At 40.7% G+C, this 22,279-nt stretch overlaps 1 protein-coding gene across 6 annotated transcripts in view; it reads left to right on the forward strand.

The window, feature by feature from the left end:
• The window catches only part of daam2 (dishevelled associated activator of morphogenesis 2), a 140,840-nt gene that overhangs the window by 112,895 nt on the left and 5,666 nt on the right, over positions 1-22,279 (forward strand). For all 6 annotated transcript variants that reach the window (XM_037796508.1, XM_037796510.1, XM_037796507.1 and 3 more), the window contains 9 exons: positions 1,920-2,026; positions 3,752-3,836; positions 4,996-5,102; positions 6,737-6,825; positions 11,906-12,074; positions 13,662-13,769; positions 14,004-14,064; positions 15,284-15,415; positions 21,985-22,155. In XM_037796508.1, the coding sequence (XP_037652436.1) occupies positions 1,920-2,026; positions 3,752-3,836; positions 4,996-5,102; positions 6,737-6,825; positions 11,906-12,074; positions 13,662-13,769; positions 14,004-14,064; positions 15,284-15,415; positions 21,985-22,155 (1,029 nt within the window). The remainder of the gene's footprint in view (positions 1-1,919; positions 2,027-3,751; positions 3,837-4,995; positions 5,103-6,736; positions 6,826-11,905; positions 12,075-13,661; positions 13,770-14,003; positions 14,065-15,283; positions 15,416-21,984; positions 22,156-22,279) is intronic.

A 22,279-nucleotide genomic window follows, 5' to 3' on the forward strand; every position in this document is an offset into this window, starting at 1 on the left:
GTCAAAGACTCCGGTGATGTGCAATGAGTGCACAGGTAGAGTGTATGCAGGCAGGCAGGTAGGTAGGTGGGCCGTCCAATCATTTCATTCGGCCCAAATAATTATTATAATTACAGTCCTGTGAAAGCCACATATACCAGATTTTTTTTATTTATTGGTAGCTGTTGGGATGAAAAGACAATTTCAACAAATTTAATAAAAAAAATTCTGAAGAAAATTACCAACTCTAGCTTTAAAGTGGCAATCTCGAAGATTTATTTTAAATAAATGTCTGTTAATTCTTTATCTATCACCAAAGGAGAAAACACATTGGGGACTGAGCCTTTGGCCCACTGATGAAAGTATTGCATTATTTATATATAAGCAGTATTGTGAACTGGGTGTCTGTGGTGACATTCCCAGAAAAAAAATGCTGTATTACAGTTTTTCTTCATTGTATACACACCCAAAAAATGAACTATGCACACAATTCTGAAAATGTTAAACTCATGTTATCAACAAAAAGACCGCCCGACTGCTCAACTCTGAGCACAATTCTATTGTTTTTACTCAAACATAAATTCTCAATCAAATTCACTGAAATCTGTAAGGATTGCCACTTTAAAGAGACAGCCACTAAAACGGAGCATTTCAGACAGAGGGTGAATACGGGTGTATTCGGACAGACAGTACGAGAAAAATAATGTGTTTTTTGAACATTAAAGCATGTAAACATGTTCTAGTAGAAACCCAAAATACAAGTACGAACCTGAAAATTACCATGATATGTCTCCTTTAATTGTTATGATTCATCATCATGAACTAAGCAGGAAAAGCCTGAATTGAAATGCAGTCACTTGAATGTTAAACCTTCACAACCACGTTACCAGTGGAAACACCTGACCACATTTCGATCACGCCACTTAATAACTGTTCTAAAAGATGAAGGGGCTGGTCTCCAGTTGCATTGGGTTGAATGCACTATACACAAGTTGGCAAAAGTGCCTTTAGCGCGTGGGCAGAGAGGGCTTTGGCACACCCAGTGCATGGGAGTTGCCCCCCCTATAACTCAGTGCCAACCTCAACCCAGTGCCAACCTCAGCCCGTTGCCAGGCACCGAGGGTCAACGCAGGCGTGGAAAAACGACACTTTCTTTACAAGCCGCATCTGTTTTACGTACGTAATAGCCAGCAACCTCAAAAAGGACGTGTTCTGGCGAGCAGCAGGAAACCGGCTCTCACCATAAATAGAATGTGTTTAACATGCAGCCCCGGACCGGTTTGCTCTGACGTGTTCACTTTCTCCTTGTGGAATTTTGAACACTACATTTTGTGTGAAGCTTACAAAAATATCTGACTGGCCCGAACCAAATTTCGAACAGTGTTTCCTGTTCCTCCGAGACGTTTATAGGCTTGCCGGCATTGTGTTTGCACTGGTGACTCACCAAATGAAATCTCCTCTCACAGGACCGGCTTTATGTATTTTGCTGATTCTTTTTTTTTTTAAATATGTTTTCATACGTCTTCCACAATTAAGTCCAGGGTTTATAATTTTTAATGAGACGTGCATTATGGCCTCTGAGAACTGATGCATTCACAGTCAGTGACTGCCAAATCAGGTCAGGGAACTTGACCTGAGGCCAACTAAAGTATTTGGCTGGAGTCTGTGCTTGATAGTGGCAGCGATCAAACTGCAACTCCTTTGAGATTTTTTGATGTCTTTTTTTTTTTTTTTTAAATGTCTGCTCCAAATTAACGCATTGTTAAATGCTTAGAAGGGGTCATGTCATCTCTCAACCAGATAAAGATGTCAAACAGATGTGAGGAGGAGGAGGAGGAGGAGGAGGAGGAGGTTTCATTTATTGCATTTCATATGAGCACTCGTATAAATGGAACTATGTCGCAAAGTTAATCTTAATGTCTGTCTTTGTCTTTCTGCAGAAAGAGATGGGCTCTATGGATGACATATACGTCAGCACGCGGAAGGTCAAAGAGCTGTCAGTCATCGACGGTCGACGTGCACAGAATTGCATCATCCTTCTTTCAAAGTAAGGGTCCCCATCAGTAAACAACTGGTTATTATCTGTTGATTAGATTATAATTGTGAAGAGATGCCCTGAGCTCAGGCCGTTGTTCAATAAGTGACACCGCAGCCTTTGGGTCCGGGGGTTAGAGCTGTAATGGTACATGTCCACGCTTCCCATTCATTGTCTATGTAAGCAGTCGTGCACTGTTAATTTTGGCAGCTGTTTTAGATTTAGTCTTAGTCTTAAAATAAAAATGTTTATCAGTTTTACAACATTTTAGTCATTTTTATCAGTCTAGTTTTAGTCAACGACAACTCAAAACGTTTTAGTCCAGTTTTATTAAGCCATTCGATTTCAGCTATTTTTTTTTTTATTTAATCTTAGTCCTGTTTAGTCATCAGATTATATTGAACACAAGAACTAAGCACCGCCAGAGATTTTGGTAAAGTTTTTATGTTTTAAACTACATTTTAGTCTCGTCTTTTTTTGTCAACATTATTGCATGTTTGATATCGTCACGGTTAGCGTTTAATGACGTCGGTGCCGTCTCGTCATCGTCTCGTCTTAGTCATGGAAAAAAAAGGTCGTTGACGAACATATTTCATCATATTCATAGTTTTTGTCAACGAAATTAAGACTGCAGCCGTGCAATGTATTGTGGTAGCGTGGCGACGCGATTCGAGAGACGGGGCGTCACGTTGGCCGCTCATAATTTGCATATACAGTAGTTGGGGTCTAGGTTACTTTATGCATATCAGGGGCGTCCGGCGCAACTTGCCGCCTCTGGAAACTCCCTAGAAACTTTTAAACTAACCGTTGTCGATCCAAAATAAAGACAGATTCTGCAGCTGCATGGCTCATTTCTCACGTAAAATGTTTTTCTGAATCACATTTCGATGAACTATTTTCATGATATAAGAGGAAAAAGCTGGGAGCAGCAGCCCACGAGGGAAAGCGTTCGTCCTATCACGTGCCTTGTGCTTTGTGTCCAATGCTGGGAAGCGATAAAAAACGCCCCTGTGAACATGTACCAGAACTCAGTGTGGCACTGCTTGAGGCAGGTGTTGCTTATGTCCGGTACAGGAAATGTGTTTTTAATGGACACACGAGGACATCTGTCAGTGTCATTGAATTACCATCCATGGTAAGAGCAAGCTGAGTCAAAGCATTGTCCAGGGTGTATCTCTGTACTATCAGTCTCCACATATGAAACAAGTTAAGACACATAAAATGACCCCCATCCCGAGGGTTTTACGATATCTGAACCAGAATCGATTGTCACCATTTAAACACAACCCCCCAACAATATGGCTAACATTTGTGTGTCTTATAACAGCAATGATACAAAGCTCTTCAGAGAATTCGAATCCCCTTTACAGATCAATAAACAGGCTTCCTGAGACCCCTCTCTGTCAGACAAAACTGCAGCATGGTCCCTGAACTCACTGTCGTGTCAATAGCAAATGACCCGAGGGTTCAAACTAGACCCAAATGGGGTCAGCAGTTGGCCAATAAGGCTTTGATGCACAGACTAACAATGCTGTTATTGATCACAACCCAGCACACTTAACACTGATCCGATGCACTGAAAACAGCTGGCAGTGCTCCCGGGGTTGACACTGGTCCAGACCAGTATTAGTGTCAGTCCACTACAGTTTTCTGTGTTGTGTGTTTTTAATGTGGCATTTAATTACATTTAATGAATGAAAGTAAATCAAATTATGAATAATTTTCTTCCCTTTGCAGGTTAAAAATGAGCAATGAAGAGATCAAGAGGGCGATCCTGGAGATGGATGAGAGGGAAGAGCTAGCCAAAGATATGCTGGAGCAGGTGAGGTTGATGAATGATCACGTACTATATAATTTATGTAAGACGGCAGTGTTGTAGCAGAGCTCATCGAGTCTACTATGACTGTTTGGATGATAATAACGTGTATGGATTTGATCGAAGAAAATGGATATTCTATTGTTTCTTCGAAGAGGTTATGCCTACTCAGCACTTGGCTCAGACAAAGTGATATTATATTTTAGATTTCAGTTATTTCTGACAAAGAAGCAGAAGGCAAACAACCTGAGACTTTAACGGGGGGCCTGGATTTGTCACTTCATTTCAGTATTTCATTTTGTATTGATAAAGTTTTAGAGAGATTAACAAATATTGCTGCTAATTTGATAAAAGCTAATCAACCATAGACTGTATATAAGAAATGGACATAGTCACTGTCACTGTGACGTCATCCATTGGTTTGTGAACTATGGTTTTGAAGCCTCAATTTTGCATTTTAGCCATAGCCATCTTGGTTTTTGGCCATCGCCATCTTGGTTTTTGGCCGTCACCATCTTGGTTTTTGGCCATCGCCATCTTGGTTTTTGGCAATCGCCATCTTGGTTTTTGGCCGTCACCATCTTGGTTTTTGGCTGTCGCCGGTAGTGACCTGTCAATCACAAGGTAGCCCCGCCCTAAAGCATCCCTGCTATATGGTCTATTTGACTCTAAATGGGACCATAATTTACTAAATGAACATCATGCTGTATTGAAGAAGACTTGAAACGCGGAAGGTCAAAGAGCTGTCGGTCATTGACGGTCGACGTGCACAGAATTGTGTCATCCTTCTTTCAAAGTAAGGGTCCCCATCAGTAAACAACTGGTTATTATCTGTTGATTAGATTATAATTGTGAAGAGATGCCCTGAGCTCAGGCCGTTGTTCAATAAGTGACACAGCAGCCTTTGGGTCCGGGGGTTAGAGCTGTAATGCTGTCCAACATGTCCATGCTTCCCATTCATTGTCTATGTAAATAGTCGTGCAGTGTTAGTTTTGACAGCTGTTTTAGATTCAGTCTTAGTCTTAAAATGAAAATGTTTATAAGTTTTAGTCACATTTTAGTCATTTTTATGAGCTAAAAAAGTACTAACTTTTGATGCATTTCAGTTTGCTCCACAGACAACAGCATTAGCACTTGGATTAACGTTGTCCTTGCATCTTTGCAGCTGCTGAAGTTCGTCCCAGAGAAAAGCGACATTGATCTCTTGGAGGAGCACAAACATGAGCTGGAGCGGATGGCCCGGGCTGATCGCTTCCTCTTTGAAATGAGCAGGTACACAGGAACACTCTGCTTCAGATAACAACATTGGTGTGTTAAGGTATCGGATTTCTCTTATCTACTACATTTTACAGTAGGCCAAACCATCTGCAAAGCAATGAATTGCACAGATGAGCAATTTGCAGGGCTGATACATTTTTATGTCGTTCAATTTGTCATAAAGTGATGGATATCAGTTACACAAAAGTCAGTGTCTCTGTTATAAAACCAGTCGATTGGACTGTTGTCAGGCTATTAAATAGGCGTTATCAGTCGCTATAAGCCCCATAGATGTGGGTCAATAGGGGCCTACTACACCAACTAGTAGGTTTTATCATCTATTTACATGGTAGATCACCGAAAGAAGGTATAAAAGAGCAAGACAGCGATCTCTAGCGACCGTAGTAATTATGACAGGAGCAGAAGCGGAAGTCAGGTGCAGTATTTTAGAAAGTATGAAACTCCATAAGGGGTGGAGGTCAGGGACAATGGATGGGACACAAAACTGTTTTTTTTTTGCCTAAACCTAAGTAAGTTATGTTTATTGCCTAAATCTAACTGTTTTTTTGTTTTGCCTAAACCTAAAAAAGTTTTGTTTATTTTACCTAAACCTAAAAATGTTTTTCTTTTATGCCTAAACCAAAGAAGTTGTAGGTTGTGTTGCCTAAACCTAAATAAGTTGTAGTTTTATTGCCAAAACCTAACTGGGTTTTTTTTGTTTGTGTTCAAAACGTAACTTTTCATTCAGTTTTACAATGTTTTAGAAGGTGTTGCTTTTAAGTTTGACTTTCACTTTTACAACATGGTAGGCGCAGTAGGCCCCTATTGACCCACATTTATGGTGCTTATAGCGACTGATGACGACTATTTAATGGCCTGATAAGAGTCGAATCGGGTGATCAAACAGATTTGATGTGTTTGCATCGTGTAGTGTCTGACTAACAGTCCATGGCCAGCTTTTGAAATGGAAGATTTCCAAAGTGAACAACATGCAGATTTTGTGCAGAATCAAGACATCAGCCAGTCAACCACAAATAGATCCTAAAATATTGCAAAGCACGATGTCTGTTCAAAAAGAATGAGCTTCTGAAGCAGCACGGGGAGGCTGGGATCAAGAACAAGCCTTAAACTTCAGTGTGATTCATCATTTAGCTGTGAAAAGAAGTCATGGCTGCCCTTTGAGGACTCCCATCAAATCAGAGGGTTTTTTACATCAGCACCTTTTTTCTGCATTCCATCCTTTCTCAAAATCTGCACTATTTGTTCAAGATAATTCAACCTTTTTTGTTTCCTTCAGTGAAATATCAGCCTGTCCACTTTCTTTCCTTTTGACCACATCTACTTTGGTCCCAGGAATACATCTGGGATTTAGTTATTTCCTTTCTTTTTTCGTCATTTAATATCCCTGCATGGTCCCTCTTTGAAATTCCCACCCCCTCCCTCAGTGAGGTTTTAATCATCATACCCATTTGTCAACTCTCCAACTAGATGGCAGCCTATTAGATGATAAAAGGCTTGTGAAAACTGAGAGAGGGAGGGAATTCTGTACGATTGGGTGACTTCTAGCTTTGAACTTCCACTCCCCTGGACACAAGTGTAACTCACTTCCCTTTCTTTCTCTTTTTTTTTCTCTTTATCTCTTTCATCAGAATTGACCACTACCAGCAGAGACTGCAGGCTCTGTTCTTTAAGAAGAAGTTTGCAGAGCGTCTAGCTGAAACCAAGCCTAAGGTTGAAGGTAAGGAAAAACACCTTGGAGGGCACTAGAAGGCAGAGAGCTTAACTCCAAGTGATTAGTCATTTAAAGGGGACATATCATGCTCATTTTCAGGTTCATGTTTTTTATTTTGGGTTTCTACTAGAACATGTTTACATGCTTTTAATGTACAAAAAACACATTATTATACCTATATATACAATATATATATATTCACCCTATGTCTGAAACACTCCGTTTTAGTGCATTTCAACGGAATTGTGTTGCTAGGAAACAGCTTGGGTCCATGTTTACATCCTGTCAGCTGATGTCATTCACATACACTGCAACAGGAAATAAACTGGGACACATTTAGTATGTTTACATATCAAACTGTGAAATGGTCTAAATATTGTAGATTTATGACATCACAAATGGACAGAAATCCTAACGGCTTGTTTCAAATGCACAGTTTCTGAATACGGGCTATGTGTATTTCTCCATGGATTGAGTGTTTTGATACTTTCACAGTATTTAGACGGCACTTAAACCTGCTTTATAATATAAAAGACATGAAAATCTCACTTTTTACAATATGGGACCTTTAAAGGATAACACTGGCAATATTCTATATTTTTCTTATTAACCCTCTGAGACCCACAATAGAGCCGTTTTTGTCTTTTTTTAGGGGATACAGGGGGTCTTTAGAGGGAGATAGCAGGTCAACAGTAGATGTCACATAGAAGTGGTGTACATCATCTGAAAGCTGGGAACCTAAATATTAATTAAAGATGCAGCTAAAAAAAGACAAAAATGGCTCTATGTGGGTCTCTAAGGTTAAAAGGCTGAAATATTGGTAGACATTTGTCTCCTTCTAAAAATCAGAACGGTCCTAAAACAGTGCACTTCTGCCATGATTTAAACTGTTTCTCGCAAAACACTATTAAACTCAAATGGAGCAGAAGATTCAATTTTGAAGAACATGCTTTTAGGGGCACGTTCAAATGATTGTATGCTCTTACACGCCTAGAAGCAAAACACAGTTTCACGCACTGAAAACATGTCATCAGCTTTGAACACTTTGACCGATGCTTTTCACAATGACGTGTGAAATCCCTTCTTTGTGTTAAGTGTGCACGTGTGTGCATGGTGAGAGCGGGTGGCCAACTGTAGATTGGCCCCGCTGTAGTTTTTCCCTTGGAGCCAGCTTCCAGGTTACCACGGAGGCTGTTTTGGAAAGCTGGCCCATGTTGAGAGGGGAGAGCCTCTCTCGTAAACACTGCAGCTCACTTCAAAGACTCGTTGAAAGGGCTTCCAATGAGGTCCGTGGACTTGTGTGCGCACATGGGTGTGTCACGACTGAGCTGTCATAGTGTCCGTTTGAGCCAGAGCTACTTTCAGACCTAAATGCTTTTTTCGGCTCTGATGAGCACATCGCATTATTGCAGACTGACAGTTTTAGCCCTGTGTGTGCTGCGCTGTAGCTCGTTTGTCACACGGTCTATCCATTCTAGTTAAATAAAATGTCTTTTCTGACATACATTACTGGACAGAAAGTGCAAGCAGAGGAATAATCCTGTGATTCTGCTTTCTTTTTTTAGAGGGGTAGGGGTGGGGGTTAGGGGATGTTCAGGGGTTGATAAAAAGTCAACAGTAGATGTCACATAGAAGTGATGAACATCATCTCTAAGCTGAGAACCTGAAGATTTATTTGAAATGCTTCTGTGTGTCAAGTTGTTCTAGTCATTAATAAGAAATAAAAATGAATTAATCAATTAAAATAAATAGTGAAAGTGTATAAGAGCGTAAAACATGAAGATATAAGTATATGTAACATGGTATATACGTATATGTATATACGTATATGATGACCATTCCCATGCTCTATTATGTCTTATAAGTTGTTGCAGCAACTGATACCATTTGTTACACAAATTTGGTGCTAAATTTAACAATTTTTTACCACTCTAGAATCAATAAAAATTAACAATAATCCCTTCAAAATATCACATTCAGACCCCAAGACCTTGAGGAACACCATAGAAAAAGTCATGCTGTAATTTGGTATCAAACACCTTTGATTTTGGAGATTTCTGCAAGAATTGCATTTTTCGCCAATTGGATGGTGAGCACTTCTGTTCTGGAAACTGCTCAGAAACCACCTTATTGTCAATCTAGCTAGGAAAGCCATCCATCCCCTGAATGCTCTAGGTTTCTAGTTTCTGGCTGTAATGTTTCATGAGGCTGTGGTTATCCTAGAGGTCACCACAGGTCATTTTATACGGTGAGGACATGTTTTAAAAAAATGCTCTCAATACAACGAAAATGGCTACTATGGGGAATAACATCACCACACATGAATACAGTTGGGCTCATTGGATCCACAAGAGTCTCAGCTTTACAGTGATACCCAATTTATGTAATTATAAGACTGTTTAGGGACCCCAGTATGCAGAAATATTCAAATACAACATTTTAGAAAAGGCGAAAATAACACATTTATACTGCATTTAAAAAACTGCATGGTTTTGTGCCCCAAACTGCATGTGATTATCATAAAGTGGGCATGTCTGTAAAGGGGAGACTCGTGGGTACCCATAGAACCCATTTTCATTCACATATCTTGAGGTCAGAGGTCAAGGGGACCCTTTTGAAAATGCCAGTTTTTTCTCGCCAAATGTAGCTTAACTTTGGAGTGTTATTTAGTGTTCTTCCCGACAAGCTAGTATATCTTCACTCTAGCTTGAAACGCAACACTCTCTGAAAGACAGAATAGCAGCTGGGCCCGCCGGCAGAATTTGAAGGGGTTAGTGTATTGATTCAAGCCTCCGGAATCTTTGTTGTTTGATCCAAATGTTCCCAGACCGCACTGTTCATCGATGCCCGTCATAAAGTCCTTATCCCCTTGTATTATTCATGTTTCTTTGGTATATGCTCTAGATGAGACTATATTTTCCCCGGACCACCCAGCATGTTCAATAGAATTATTTCATAAGACAGTGCAGTGGGCTCGCCAGACCTCGCTGCATCCAGCAGAACAGTGTCAGCCGAGCCAGAGGAAAGGTTCCCATGCTGTCTCACTGCAGAAAAAGAACTGTAACAATAACAATATGGATTCTGTTAATGATTTTCACATTCACACTGAGGTTTCCTCTGCGGAGAGAGGGAACCACCTGCACTTTGCCAGACGAGTCTGTTCTCTAAGGGGAAAGAAACGGGACAGCACGGGGATTGTGTTTGGAATATTCCTTCCCCCCCTGCTGTTGTATGGATGGATGGAGACACTTGATGGGTTTCCCCACTGAGCTGCCCAGTTGTTGTGGGAAGTATTGATCAATCATCGTGAAGGATGTTAGAAAACGAAGGAAAGGATGAGAACCTTTGGGTAGACTTTTAGTTTGCATGTGTTTGCTGAGTAGAGAAACAGAATGGAAAAGGGCCAGATTATTATATAACTTAACCCCTCTGAGACCCGCCATCCCAACTGACTCTACTGTCTTTCAGAGGCTAAAGCAGGTTCAGTTTTAGGGCAAGAGTGAAGCTACAGATATCATGTGAAACTCAAAAACATAAGGAATCCATTGATGAATAACGCCCCAAACAGCTGAGAGTCTTGTGGATCCAATGAGCCCAACTGTATTCATGTGTGATGATGTTAGTCCCCATAGTAGCCATTTCATTGTAGTGAGACCATTTTTTTTATTTGACCTCACTGTATAAAATGACCTGTGACCTCTAGGATAATCACAGCCTCATGAAACTTTACAGCAACAAACTAGAGACCTAGAGCATTCAGAGGATGGATGGATCAGACTAGAGACCTAGAGCATTCAGAGGATGGATGGATCAGACTAGAGACCTAGAGCATTCAGAGGATGGATGGATCAAAGTAGAGACATAGAGCATTCAGAGGATGGATGGATCAGACTAGAGACCTAGAGCATTCAGAGGACGGATGGATCAGACTACAGACCTAGAGCATTCAGAGGATGGATGGATCAGACTAGAGACCTAGAGCATTCAGAGGACGGATGGATCAGACTAGAGACCTAGAGCATTCAGAGGATGGATGGATCAAAGTAGAGACCTAGAGCATTCAGAGGATGGATGGATCAGACTAGAGACCTAGAGCATTCAGAGGATGGATGGATCAGACTAGAGACCTAGAGCATTCAGAGGACGGATGGATCAGACTAGAGACCTAGAGCATTCAGAGGATGGATGGATCAGACTAGAGACCTAGAGCATTCAGAGGATGGATGGATCAGACTAGAGACCTAGAGCATTCAGAGGATGGATGGATCAAAGTAGAGACATAGAGCATTCAGAGGATGGATGGATCAGACTAGAGACCTAGAGCATTCAGAGGACGGATGGATCAGACTACAGACCTAGAGCATTCAGAGGATGGATGGATCAGACTAGAGACCTAGAGCATTCAGAGGATGGATGGCTTTCCTAGGTAGATTGACAACAAGAGGGTTTCTGAGCAGTTTACACAACAAAAGTGCTCCACATCCAATCGCCGCAAGATGCAGAAATCTCCAAATGTCAAACGTTTTTGATACCAAATCACAGCATGGCTTGTTCTATGGTGTTCATCAAGGTCTTGGTGTCTTAATGTGGTATTTTGGAGGGATTATTGATCATTTTTATCAATTCTCGAATGGTAAAAAAAATTGTTAAATTTAGCACCAAATCTGTGTAACAAATGATATCAACCCAAAAATTGAGGCAACAAGTTATGAGACATAATAGCGCATGGGAATGACAATCATTTACTTCGATCATAATGTTCTAAACCCTTATACACTTTTACAATTCATTTTAAATAATTAATTAATGTTTATTTTGATTTATGACTACAACAACTTGACACACATTATATGTGCATCTCAAATTAATCTTCATGTTCCCAGCTTTCAGATGATGTACACCACTTCTATGTGACATCTACTTTTGATCTGTTTTCTCCCCCTAAAAAAAAGACAAAAACAGGTCTATTGTGGGTCTCAGGGGGGTTGAAATGGTTAAGTGATGCACTAAGCAAAGTGCACACATATCAATCACCAACTATATGATCTCTCAAGCTGCTTCTCTCTCTCTTTCCATTTTCCTCCAGCCATCCTGAACGCGTCCAAGGAGGTGGTGCGGAGCAAGAGGCTGACTCAGATCCTGGAGGTGGTGCTGGCCTTTGGCAACTTCATGAACAAGGGCCAGAGAGGCAACGCCTACGGCTTCAAGGTCTCCAGCCTCAACAAGATCGCCGACACCAAGTCCAGCATAGACAGGTGGGCCAGAGGGGGACTGTGGTTACTACGTTTTTTTTCCCGGTGTCTGTTATAGATAAATGTCCACACATTTGCTCAGAATTCATATGTAAATGTGAAAAACAGGGACTACTAGCAATAGTCCATGAGCCACTGCAAATGCCCTTATAACTAGCTTCATACTGATCTGATGTGCTCATGGATAGTTCCAGCATAAAGAGCACAAAAAGAGCTTTGAAATTATATATTACATGAATAACAACAATACCCCCAATAACAGAATCCAAATGCAAGGTTCTGAACATTCTATCAGATACAAACCGCACAAAGTTACGTTTATTCTGATAAGAGGTGTTGTTATCGATGTAATATATTACTTTAAAGGATTATGCTGGAACTATCCATGGGCACATCAGATCAATGTAGCATGTAGTATACTTTTTGACTTTTAAGTATTAGGATACTTCATCTTATGTCATTATAAAATGCTTTATAATATGTTATGATTATTGTTTTAAATCCTTATGAATATTTATGAGTACTTGTAACTTAATTATACAGTGTTAGATGCAGATTATAATGAATTATAAGTATCTTTATATGCATTATAGACATAAGCAGTATAGAATGTTTTACGTTTTTTTTAATAAAATGTGTTGTAGAACAAACATAGCAAGCACCAACATTCCAAATGATTGTATGTCTAAACAACTTCTCCTGAAAATGACAATATATGGCAATCCCGGTGAAGACATGTAAATGCCATAAGCCTAAAAAATTAAGTAAGTAGTGTTAAAACTGAGTGAAAACTGAGAGTATTTAGGATGATCCTTTTAAAGGGACTGTTTGTAACTTCTTACACGTACAAATAATTTCGGGTCGGTGTCCCATGCGCGCTCGCTTGTGTCTACGCTGTTCAGACTCAGACTCCAACACAAACTACACGGAAGCACCAAAACCGCAAAGTTGTATCTAGTGAAGCCCGTCTTGCAAAACAGTGTCAACTCTTCCTGCTTCGGCCTCCCGACCGCGATCAGAAGACACAAGGGAGACACACTACACACTGCAGAAGAGTTAGTTTAGCTCTGAGAATATCTAGTGAATATACAGTGGAAGTTTGTGTAGAAACAAATACTGCAGCTCCTCCAGACCAACAGAGGTTTCCCGTGTCTTGTTTCCCCCCTGCTGAGTGAAGTGACGGGGCTCCGGAGCGAGTAACGTTATCGTCTCCGACCGGCTCCGGTGTCTCCCCTGTTCCCTCCGACCATGGTCGGGAGGCTGAAGCAGGAAAAGTTAACACTAGGGTCAGCATTGATTCATGGAGAGACCTTCGTCTGGTCAGCTAACATTACTGCCAAGCAGGTGAAATATAGAGTGTGGTTTTAGCTGACCTGTTTTGAGCGATGCTCGTTCATGTCTATGTAGAGCGAGCAAAAGCGCGAGCAACAGGAAGCTGACTTTCGTTGACTTCACGGCCACAGGTTTCACTGTTAACGAGCAACTTTTTTATTCTTACATAGAGTCCCTTTAATAAGCAGCTCTACAAGAAGACGTGTATCCTAGATTACTTTTGTTAAAACCTGTTTGTCTTGACTTGTGATCGAACAGGAACATCACCATGTTGCACTACCTGATCATGATTGTCGAGAAGAACTACAACGACACGCTGCTCATCCAGGACGACCTCAGCAGTGTACCAGAGGCTGCCAAAGTCAAGTGAGTGCACGGCGGTTTACTGCCGGGGAAAAGGCGTTTCCACCATAGCTGTGTATCTTTATTAGTACGCTCTCAGTCCTACTGTAAGTGCATGTGGTTTAAAGTATTGCAGTGAATACTCGATCAAAATACTATGCTATACACACTATAAACTGCAGGAGGTATATTTTGTAGGTGACTCGTATTATAATGAGGTTCTTTTCTTATTTCTGCTTTTTTTCTGTCTTTCACTAGTTTGGCAGAGTTGGAAAAAGAGGTGCACAATATCAAAAGTGGACTGAAAGCTCTGGAGGCGGTGAGTTGTTATGCGTTTGTGTCACGTTCCCTCCCGTTGGTTCTTCTCCCGTCTGTAATTATGTTTTGGAGCAGGCCAGAGATGGACAGCAGGGTGAGGTGTTTAAATGCTGGTAATGTTCCTGCACGGACATGGAACGGCAAATTTTACATTTGCAGCCACACACAGAAACGTTTCTGGCTTATGTGCACGCAACACATGAAGGCACATATTACACTTCACAGAGATCGACTGTGTTTAAAAAAAAATTGTTTTACAAACCTTAAAATGATCACCATTGATCGGACGTTATTCTCTCGACTTAAAGGAAAAATCACAGCTCACTTCCTCTTTCTCTCTTCTCTCTTTCCCCTCCTTCTTCTTCTCTAAGCAACCCCATTGTCAAATATTAAAAATACACAATCTACTGAGCTTTGAGAGCTTTACTCATTTTTGTTTTCTCAGATTAGTTTTTAAATGTGTTAACAGTCTAGCCCCAGAGCCTTTTTTTACAGATACAGTATATCCAAGGACAAGACAGTAATAGAGTAACTAGGAGCAGCTGTAAAACACCACATCGTAGAACTACATTTGGACAATCAGCTTTCTCCATAAAGGGCTGTCAACTCTGGAACACATCACCAACTGAAATCAGATTAATTCCAGATATAAAGTCCTTCACAACAAAGGTTAAGTGCTGGCTAAAAGCAAACCAGAGCTGTATCCATTGTTAGCTAATTGTACTGTAAATTACCAAGGTGTATTAGTGTATTGTGTAATGTGTATTTTATTGTATTTCCATATTTGTAGCGTATTGTGGTTTTATCATATAGAAAGCTGTATATTTTATTTGAAAATTAGCTATAAACTGTCTGTGCAGCACATCAGTTTCATGCCCTGTATTGGAACTATGTTAAATTACATCGTCTCTATTAAATCAAAATCAAATCAAACCATGATGTTTTTTCTAACATTAACCAAGTAGTTTTGTTGCCTAAACCTAACCAATCATTTCACAACATTAACCACGTGGCATCGTGCGTTCTGCAAGCCTGAAACGAGGCTGAGATGAAACGTAGTTATGAAACCGTTTTTTGGTTCAGAAACATCGACATTCAACGTATCTCGTGGTTTGCAGAAATGTACAATGCCAACATTATTATTCCTGTCGCCTGGGCTGCTCTAAGTATACAAAGCACACAAAAATCTCATAACTTTTTGTTTGTTTTCCCCCCTCCAGGAGCTGCACTACCAGCAGGGCAGGACGAGGGAACGCGGGGACAAGTTCGTGGCTGTGATCGGGGACTTCATCACAGTGGCTGGCTTCAGCTTCTCTGAACTGGAGGACCAGCTGGGTGAAGCCAAGGACAAGGTAAGCTAACTGCATAACCATAAGTGTATGTGAATGTGAGAGGCTGTTAGTTCATATGTCCCATGTGGGTGGCTCTAATGCACCCCCGTTAGTAGTCCTCACTGGCAAACCTTCATGCTGAGCAGACAGAAGAGGAGGGAGGGAGGAAGAGAGAGACAAAATACTGAAGGGAGAAAGCATGAAAGCATCCCTCTTAGTCCAGCATGATGACTTCAGCAGCGGCGGGGAAACCCAGCATTGAAAGATTCCCCTGCATCCCCTCCTCATCTTTCTTTGTGTTTGTCTCTTTGAGTTAGTGTCTCAAGTCCACACTCCCCTTCTTTGTACAACGGGGACAAGTGGCCTTTTGAACCCTACTGGCTCATGTATTGATGTATGGTAGGAAGTATGCAAGCTGAAGATATCAGTGGGACTGTGGGGAGCCTAAAGTAGGATGGTGTTGAAAAGATTGATGAGAACTTGTTATTTAATTTGCAGGCCTTTGGTGCTCTGTTGCACATTCAGAAACTGACACATTGGGAGCTTTTAAATCTTGCAGACTGCATTTAAAGCTTCAGTAGGTAACAATTTTGGGGGCAAAAATTCCATAATAACCTTTCAGCATATTGTAATTCAAGTGTTCTGAGAGAAAACTAGACTTCTGCACCTCCTCATGGCTCTGTTTTCAGGCTTGAGAAAATCTAGCCTATGACGGGAGACTTTGACCAATCACAGGTCATTTCATTGAGAGAGCGCGTTCCTATTGGCTGTGCTCCAGCTGGTGGGCGGTGCTTGGTAGTTCCTCAACTTGATCCCAACATGGCTGCCGGGTCACAAACTTTCTCATTTTACAGCTAAACAGTACACTACAAGATGATTCTGAAAACATTTGATGAGAGAAATAGGCATTACAGTAACATAATATTGATTCATATTTGATCAGCGCTGCCTAGTTTGACCGTTTGATCGGAGTTCGCGAGTGATTGACAGCTGCTCAGAGACAGCAGGCTCCAGCTCGGCTCTGATTGGTTGTTTTCCTCCAGTCTGTGAAATCTTGCAGATGTCAATAAGAGCTGCGGAGGACACCAGAGGCACAAGATTTTTTTTTCAGATTACCTGTCTCATGCACTACTGTCACGATATAGTGACCGTTTTATAAAAAATAACTTTCATTAATCATAATTTGCTCCATTTCTACCCACTGCAGCTTTAATAGTTCCAGATATTACATTCTACTTTATTACGAGGCTTGTCTTTTTTGTCCAAAATAATTGACATAATGACTCTAAATGCCCTAAATTGCTTGAATTCTCTAAAGGATCATCTGATTTTGAGACTGACCAAGAGAAAGACAGGAGGAAGGGCCCTTTTCAGGGTTTCATGTAGAGCCTCCCCTCGACTTAATTATTTGTTCAAGGAGGTGGTCGGTAAAAAATTGGAGGGAAAACGGGCCAGTTGGGACGTCATGGGAAAGGAACGGGAGGAGCTAGGGCACCGGTTACTGCTGTAAAACAAAAGAACCTGTGTTCACCGGCCCAGACTCTAAACACACTTTTCCCTAGCACAACTGTGTGTTCATGTGTGTGTGTGTGTGTGTGTGTGGTTGGTAAGTGGTGAGTCTGACGCATTAACTCAGTGCTTGTCAAGGCTCTCTGACGCTGCGTTAGGTTTCCAGTGGAATACAAATATGGAAGTGTGGTTGTGGTTGTGTGTGCGCATGCGGCGTTTCGATCTTAAGAAGGTAGAGGAGAATAACTAAACAGAGCAGGCAGTCCAGTGAGGCTCGTAAAGCTCCATGGCAACGAATGTGTGTGTATGTGTGTGTGTGTCTGACAGAGAGAGACGCGTACACACCCTCGCCAGACACTATTACATATTTTACAAAGCATTACAGTCGTCCAAGGTCATGTGGGTCATTGGGACAGAGGTTTCCAGATGAGAGGAGGGATTTTTTCTCTTATCCAGAGAGATTGGTCGGGTTTATGAGTGACAACACATCCACACACCCACACATCGACATGCTCACAGACAACACAAGACCCAGTCTCTATCCAACAAAACAGCTCCGTTTCAGACAGAAAAAAGATGAGCAGGGAGTGCCCCCAAATATTCCATATCGCCTCATTTACTGTTGGGAAATATAAATATATGATAATATATAGAGAACAGGATTAAGTGCACTAGTAAATGTGGTCTAAAAATTCCAGGTTCCGACTTTAAAGGGGTAGTTTGATTGTTGTATGAGGTACTTATCCATGGTCAGTGTATTAACCTACAGTAGATGATGGTCGGTAGGTCCCCTGTTTAGAGAAAATAAAATCAATATCAGTAAGTGTACACTATATTTCGAATGTTTTTGTCGGTTTACCTTGCTGTTAGATAGCTATACAGTCTATGTTTTCGACAGGAAACTGAAGACATATGCTCTCGCCAAAGCTACCAGACTCCATTGAAAAAAACAGTAATTTTACCTCGCAGAACACGGGGGGTTGCTGGACTACCGCCGCCTCTCTCGGTTAGTTAGTTTGTGTTATTGTGTGACTTTGGTTAGTTCGGATTCACCAAAGTAACACAATAACACAAACAAACTAACCGATCGAGGCTGCAGTAGACCAGCAACCCCCCGTGTTCTGCAAGGTAAAATTACTGTTTTTTTTCAATGGAGTCTGGTGGCTTTGATGAGAACATAGATAAAGATTTCAGTTCCCTATCGGAAACGGCTGTCTTACGTCAAGGTAAAGCAGTGAAAACATTCTAAATGTAGCGTACACTTAAACTGATTTTGCTAAAACCTGTTTTGCAGCTGCCCCCGTCCTAAGAAGTACATTGCTTTGCTCCCACGCTGGTACTCCTGTCTGTTTCACCCGAACTATCCCTTTTTAATGTGAATTTGGCTGATAATAATCCTTTAGCAAAAGGCTTGGAACCTTCATCAGAGAGCTTTTTAAAGTCTCACTTTCATCATTCATGCAGTGTCTTTGAACATTTTGGCCCGTTTGCTTTAGATTATGTAGACTTCACATTGCTGCCAACCATTTTCCAATGACTGAAGTGTTTTGCCTTAAGTGATTTCATAAATATGTTTCCCACCTTACAGGCAGCCATTATAGTATCAGTTTCATTACAGTATGAGAATTAACCTGCAGGCACTTGAAACTTACCTGAGTTAACCTAATCAATCACAGCATGTGTCATGTCTGCTTTTATTATTATTGTCCAAGTCATGCTATCATTGCAGGATCATGCAATTGCAGTTGCAGACTAATTTTGAAAGGTGTGGATGGATTTACCACACAGCAGTGATGTCATTTTGACAACTATAATAGCAGGCATAATGATGGATCACCTGTCAACATACAGTACAAGATGATCTTTCATCCAGATACTAACAGCAGCATGCTAACATGCTCACCATTTTTTAGCAGGTTATGAAGTTTACCATGTTCACAATTTGCTAATGTCATTAGTTTTCACAGGTATTTGGTCACAAAGTAGTGCACAAATTGAAATTCTGACCTGATGATGGCACTAGAGGAAAAGGCAGGACATCACTAAGCTTTCATCCTGTGTGGAGGACATGACATCGCTGCCAAATTTTGTAGCAATCCATCCAATAGTTGTCGATATGTTTTCACTCCAATTATAAATGCCAACCTGAAAATAAAGATGGTTTGCTCTGGATAATAGCTTCTGGAAGTATAGAAAGTAGGGCAATTAATCGCATCATTGTCCATAGTTAATCATGATTAATCACACATTTTTTTTTCTGTTCAAAATGTACCTTAAAGGGAGATTTGTCAAGTATTTAATACTCTTATCAAGATGGGAGTGGACAAATATGCTGCTTTATGCACATATATGTATATATTTATTATTGTAAATCAATTAACAACACAAAACAATGACAAATATTGTCCAGAAACCCTCACAGGTACTGCATTTAGCATAAATAAAATATGCTCATATCATAACGCGGCAAACTGCAGCCCAACAGGCAACAAAAAAATAATAATAATCAGAAGTAACAATAAGACCACCCAGATTCTCTGAGGACATCCCTGTCTGTCTTCCCGTACAAGCTTCATTGTGCTGGATGAAAACATTTAGTGTTGTTTCTAAAGAGATGTAGTTTAGTTCATTACGTTTCCCTTGAGTGCATTTTAATAGCAAGTTCACACGCAGAGCAGTCACAATACCTCTGTATAATTGGCATTGGGATTTAAGCAGTGGTTGAGGAGGTGCCAAGCAAGACCAAATCCGCGACGTGTTAACCAGAGCCAGTCTGAAACATCCTGTAAAAAAAAACTGTGGATTTTTAACATCCTTTAATTCAAAGCTCGACAATGTCTTCAATCAACATCCATGATAAACAAATATATATACAAATTTGAGCTCAAGCAGCAGGCACGTATTAAATTCTCTATCAAGAATACAAAAAACATAATTCACCTCCCACGGAGCGCAGCAGTGTTTGTGTGTGTGTGTGTGTGTGTGTGTGTGTGTGTTAGATGAGCTAAACATGTGTGACTTCATATTCTCCATTTCTGTGTATGTGTGTGTTTACTCATTTAGCACAGACCCGAGGGGACGAGAGGAAACAGATTTGACCAGACACATAATTACAGGAGGGGGGAGAGGGATGATGGTGGAGGTTGCCATGGTGACCAGCCCATAATGACAGGATGATTTTGCATCCTCAGAAAAGAGCAAGCCCCAACTCCTTCATATCACAACACTAGAAACCACATACAGTATACTCCTCCTATAAACTGGAACGATGGGATGTTTTCTGTCACTATAGACTCTGATAAGAACAGACAGTAGAGACTGCTGCTGTCCAACTGGAAGACTGCTTTGTTTTGAGACTGAAGATGATTTGGGGCTGCAGGGCATATTGTAACATAGTTACAACCTTTCAATGCGCAAATGTTTCCATGGACAAGAGTCAACACTTTCTCTCTCCCAACTCGTCTAATACCGCCGCTTGGTCAGCGGCCCTAAGCGTCAAAGTATGATGCTCCACGTACCCCTCTAGCGTCAGTTGTGGATGCATCAGGGACGGCGTGTCAGTTTCCACTCGTTACAGGCATAATGTCTTTTCAAAATAAACTTCAGCTTAAAAAAAAGTCCATGTTCACAGGAAATGTACAGTTCCCACTCATTACATAAATACAGTATATTTTCAAAATAAACTTCCGTGTAAAAAAAACAACTTCCTTTTTCACAGGAAACGTACAGTGCCTGCTCGTTACATGCATAGTGTCTTTTCGAAATAAACTTCAGTGTAAAAAAAACTACCATGTTCACAGGAACTTTACAGTTCCCACTCATTACATACATACACTGTCTTTTCAAAATAAACCTCTGTGTAAAAAAAAAAACAACTTCCATCTTCACAGAAAACATACAGTTCCCGCTCATTACATAAATACAGTATATTTTCAAAATAAACTTCCGTGTAAAAAAAACAACTTCCCTTTTCACAGGAAACGTACAGTGCCTGCTCGTTACATGCATGGTGTCTTTTCAAAATAAATTTCCGCGTTAAAAAAAAAGAAAAACTTGTGTTGAAAGGAAACGTACTGTTCCCGCTCATTACATGCATACAGTGTATTTTCAAAATAAACTTCAGTAATAAAATAACTTCCGTGTTCACAGGAAACATACAGTTCCTGCTCATTACATGCATACAGTGTATTTTCAAAATAAACCTCCAACATAGGTTTATGTAGGTTTTAGGTTTACTTGGTTAGGTTTAGGCAACAAGAGTACTTGGTTAGATTAAAGAAAAGGCTGTGATTTGTGTTAAAATAAGTATGTTTGTTACGTAAAATTTTGTTGAAGTTACTTAACAAAAGCCAAGGTAATATAGATCAATGTTGACATGTTTTCTTTTAGTTGAGCTCTGGAGTAGAGCTAAGGAGGGCTAGACTCAAAACTGGCAGCCTCTTTTAGAAATACTGAGTAAAGTAATGTTATTTTAAGTTGAAAAACTGCATGTGAAATGTTTGTTTCTTGAAACCAGTATAATCAGGATTAATAATTATGCTCTTGAAAAAAGGAAAAATTACCCAAAATCTTCTTCAGAATTGTGTTTAAGCAAGACTACTGTAAGCAAGCTACTGTGTTTTCTGCTGCATACTGCAGTACAAAGCTGAGTGTGTGTGTGTGTGTAGGAATGTAGAGTAGGTTTGGCTGCAGGCGTCCTCCTGGCACAGAGCACTGGACAGCTTGGACTGAACAGGGTGGACATACGGTGGTCAAATCATGCAGTCATTCTTCCACTGTGTGTGTGTGTGGGTGTGTGTGTGCTCCTACAGTACATGAGAACATCAAGCATGCACACCAGGAGATGAATTCAAGCAAAGGCATGCATATTCAGGCTCACGTGTGCCTTTCACTAGAAAAACAAACTATGACAGATCTGAGCCATAAAACAGAATACAGTACAAGCATTAAGTAAGCATTTGGTCGTGCTGTATTTATCTTCTCTGTCCATGTTTATCTACCAAAAACTGTGCATAGGCCAGCCTTTTTAGTCACTTCCTATGAAAAATGTGAACATTATATACCTGGTTATCTCTGTGCAGTTCACCAAATCTCTGAAGCACTTTGGGGAGGAAGAAGGGAGGATGCAGCCCGACGAGTTCTTCGGCATCTTCGACACCTTCTTACAGTCGTTCAGCGAAGCACGGCAGGACCTGGAGAACATGCAGCGACGTAAAGACGAGGAGGAGAGGAGGGCACGAATGGAGGCCATGGTGAGACGCACACATTTACAGAATAAACCTTAGACGGCCGTGGTTTGGTCGTATTTTGTTTTATCTAGTTTAAACTAGGGCTGTCAATCAATTAAAATATTTGATCGCGATGAATCGTAAATTA

The sequence above is a fragment of the Sebastes umbrosus genome, chromosome 16 (assembly GCF_015220745.1).
Source record: "Sebastes umbrosus isolate fSebUmb1 chromosome 16, fSebUmb1.pri, whole genome shotgun sequence".
Lineage (NCBI taxonomy): Eukaryota > Metazoa > Chordata > Actinopteri > Perciformes > Sebastidae > Sebastes > Sebastes umbrosus.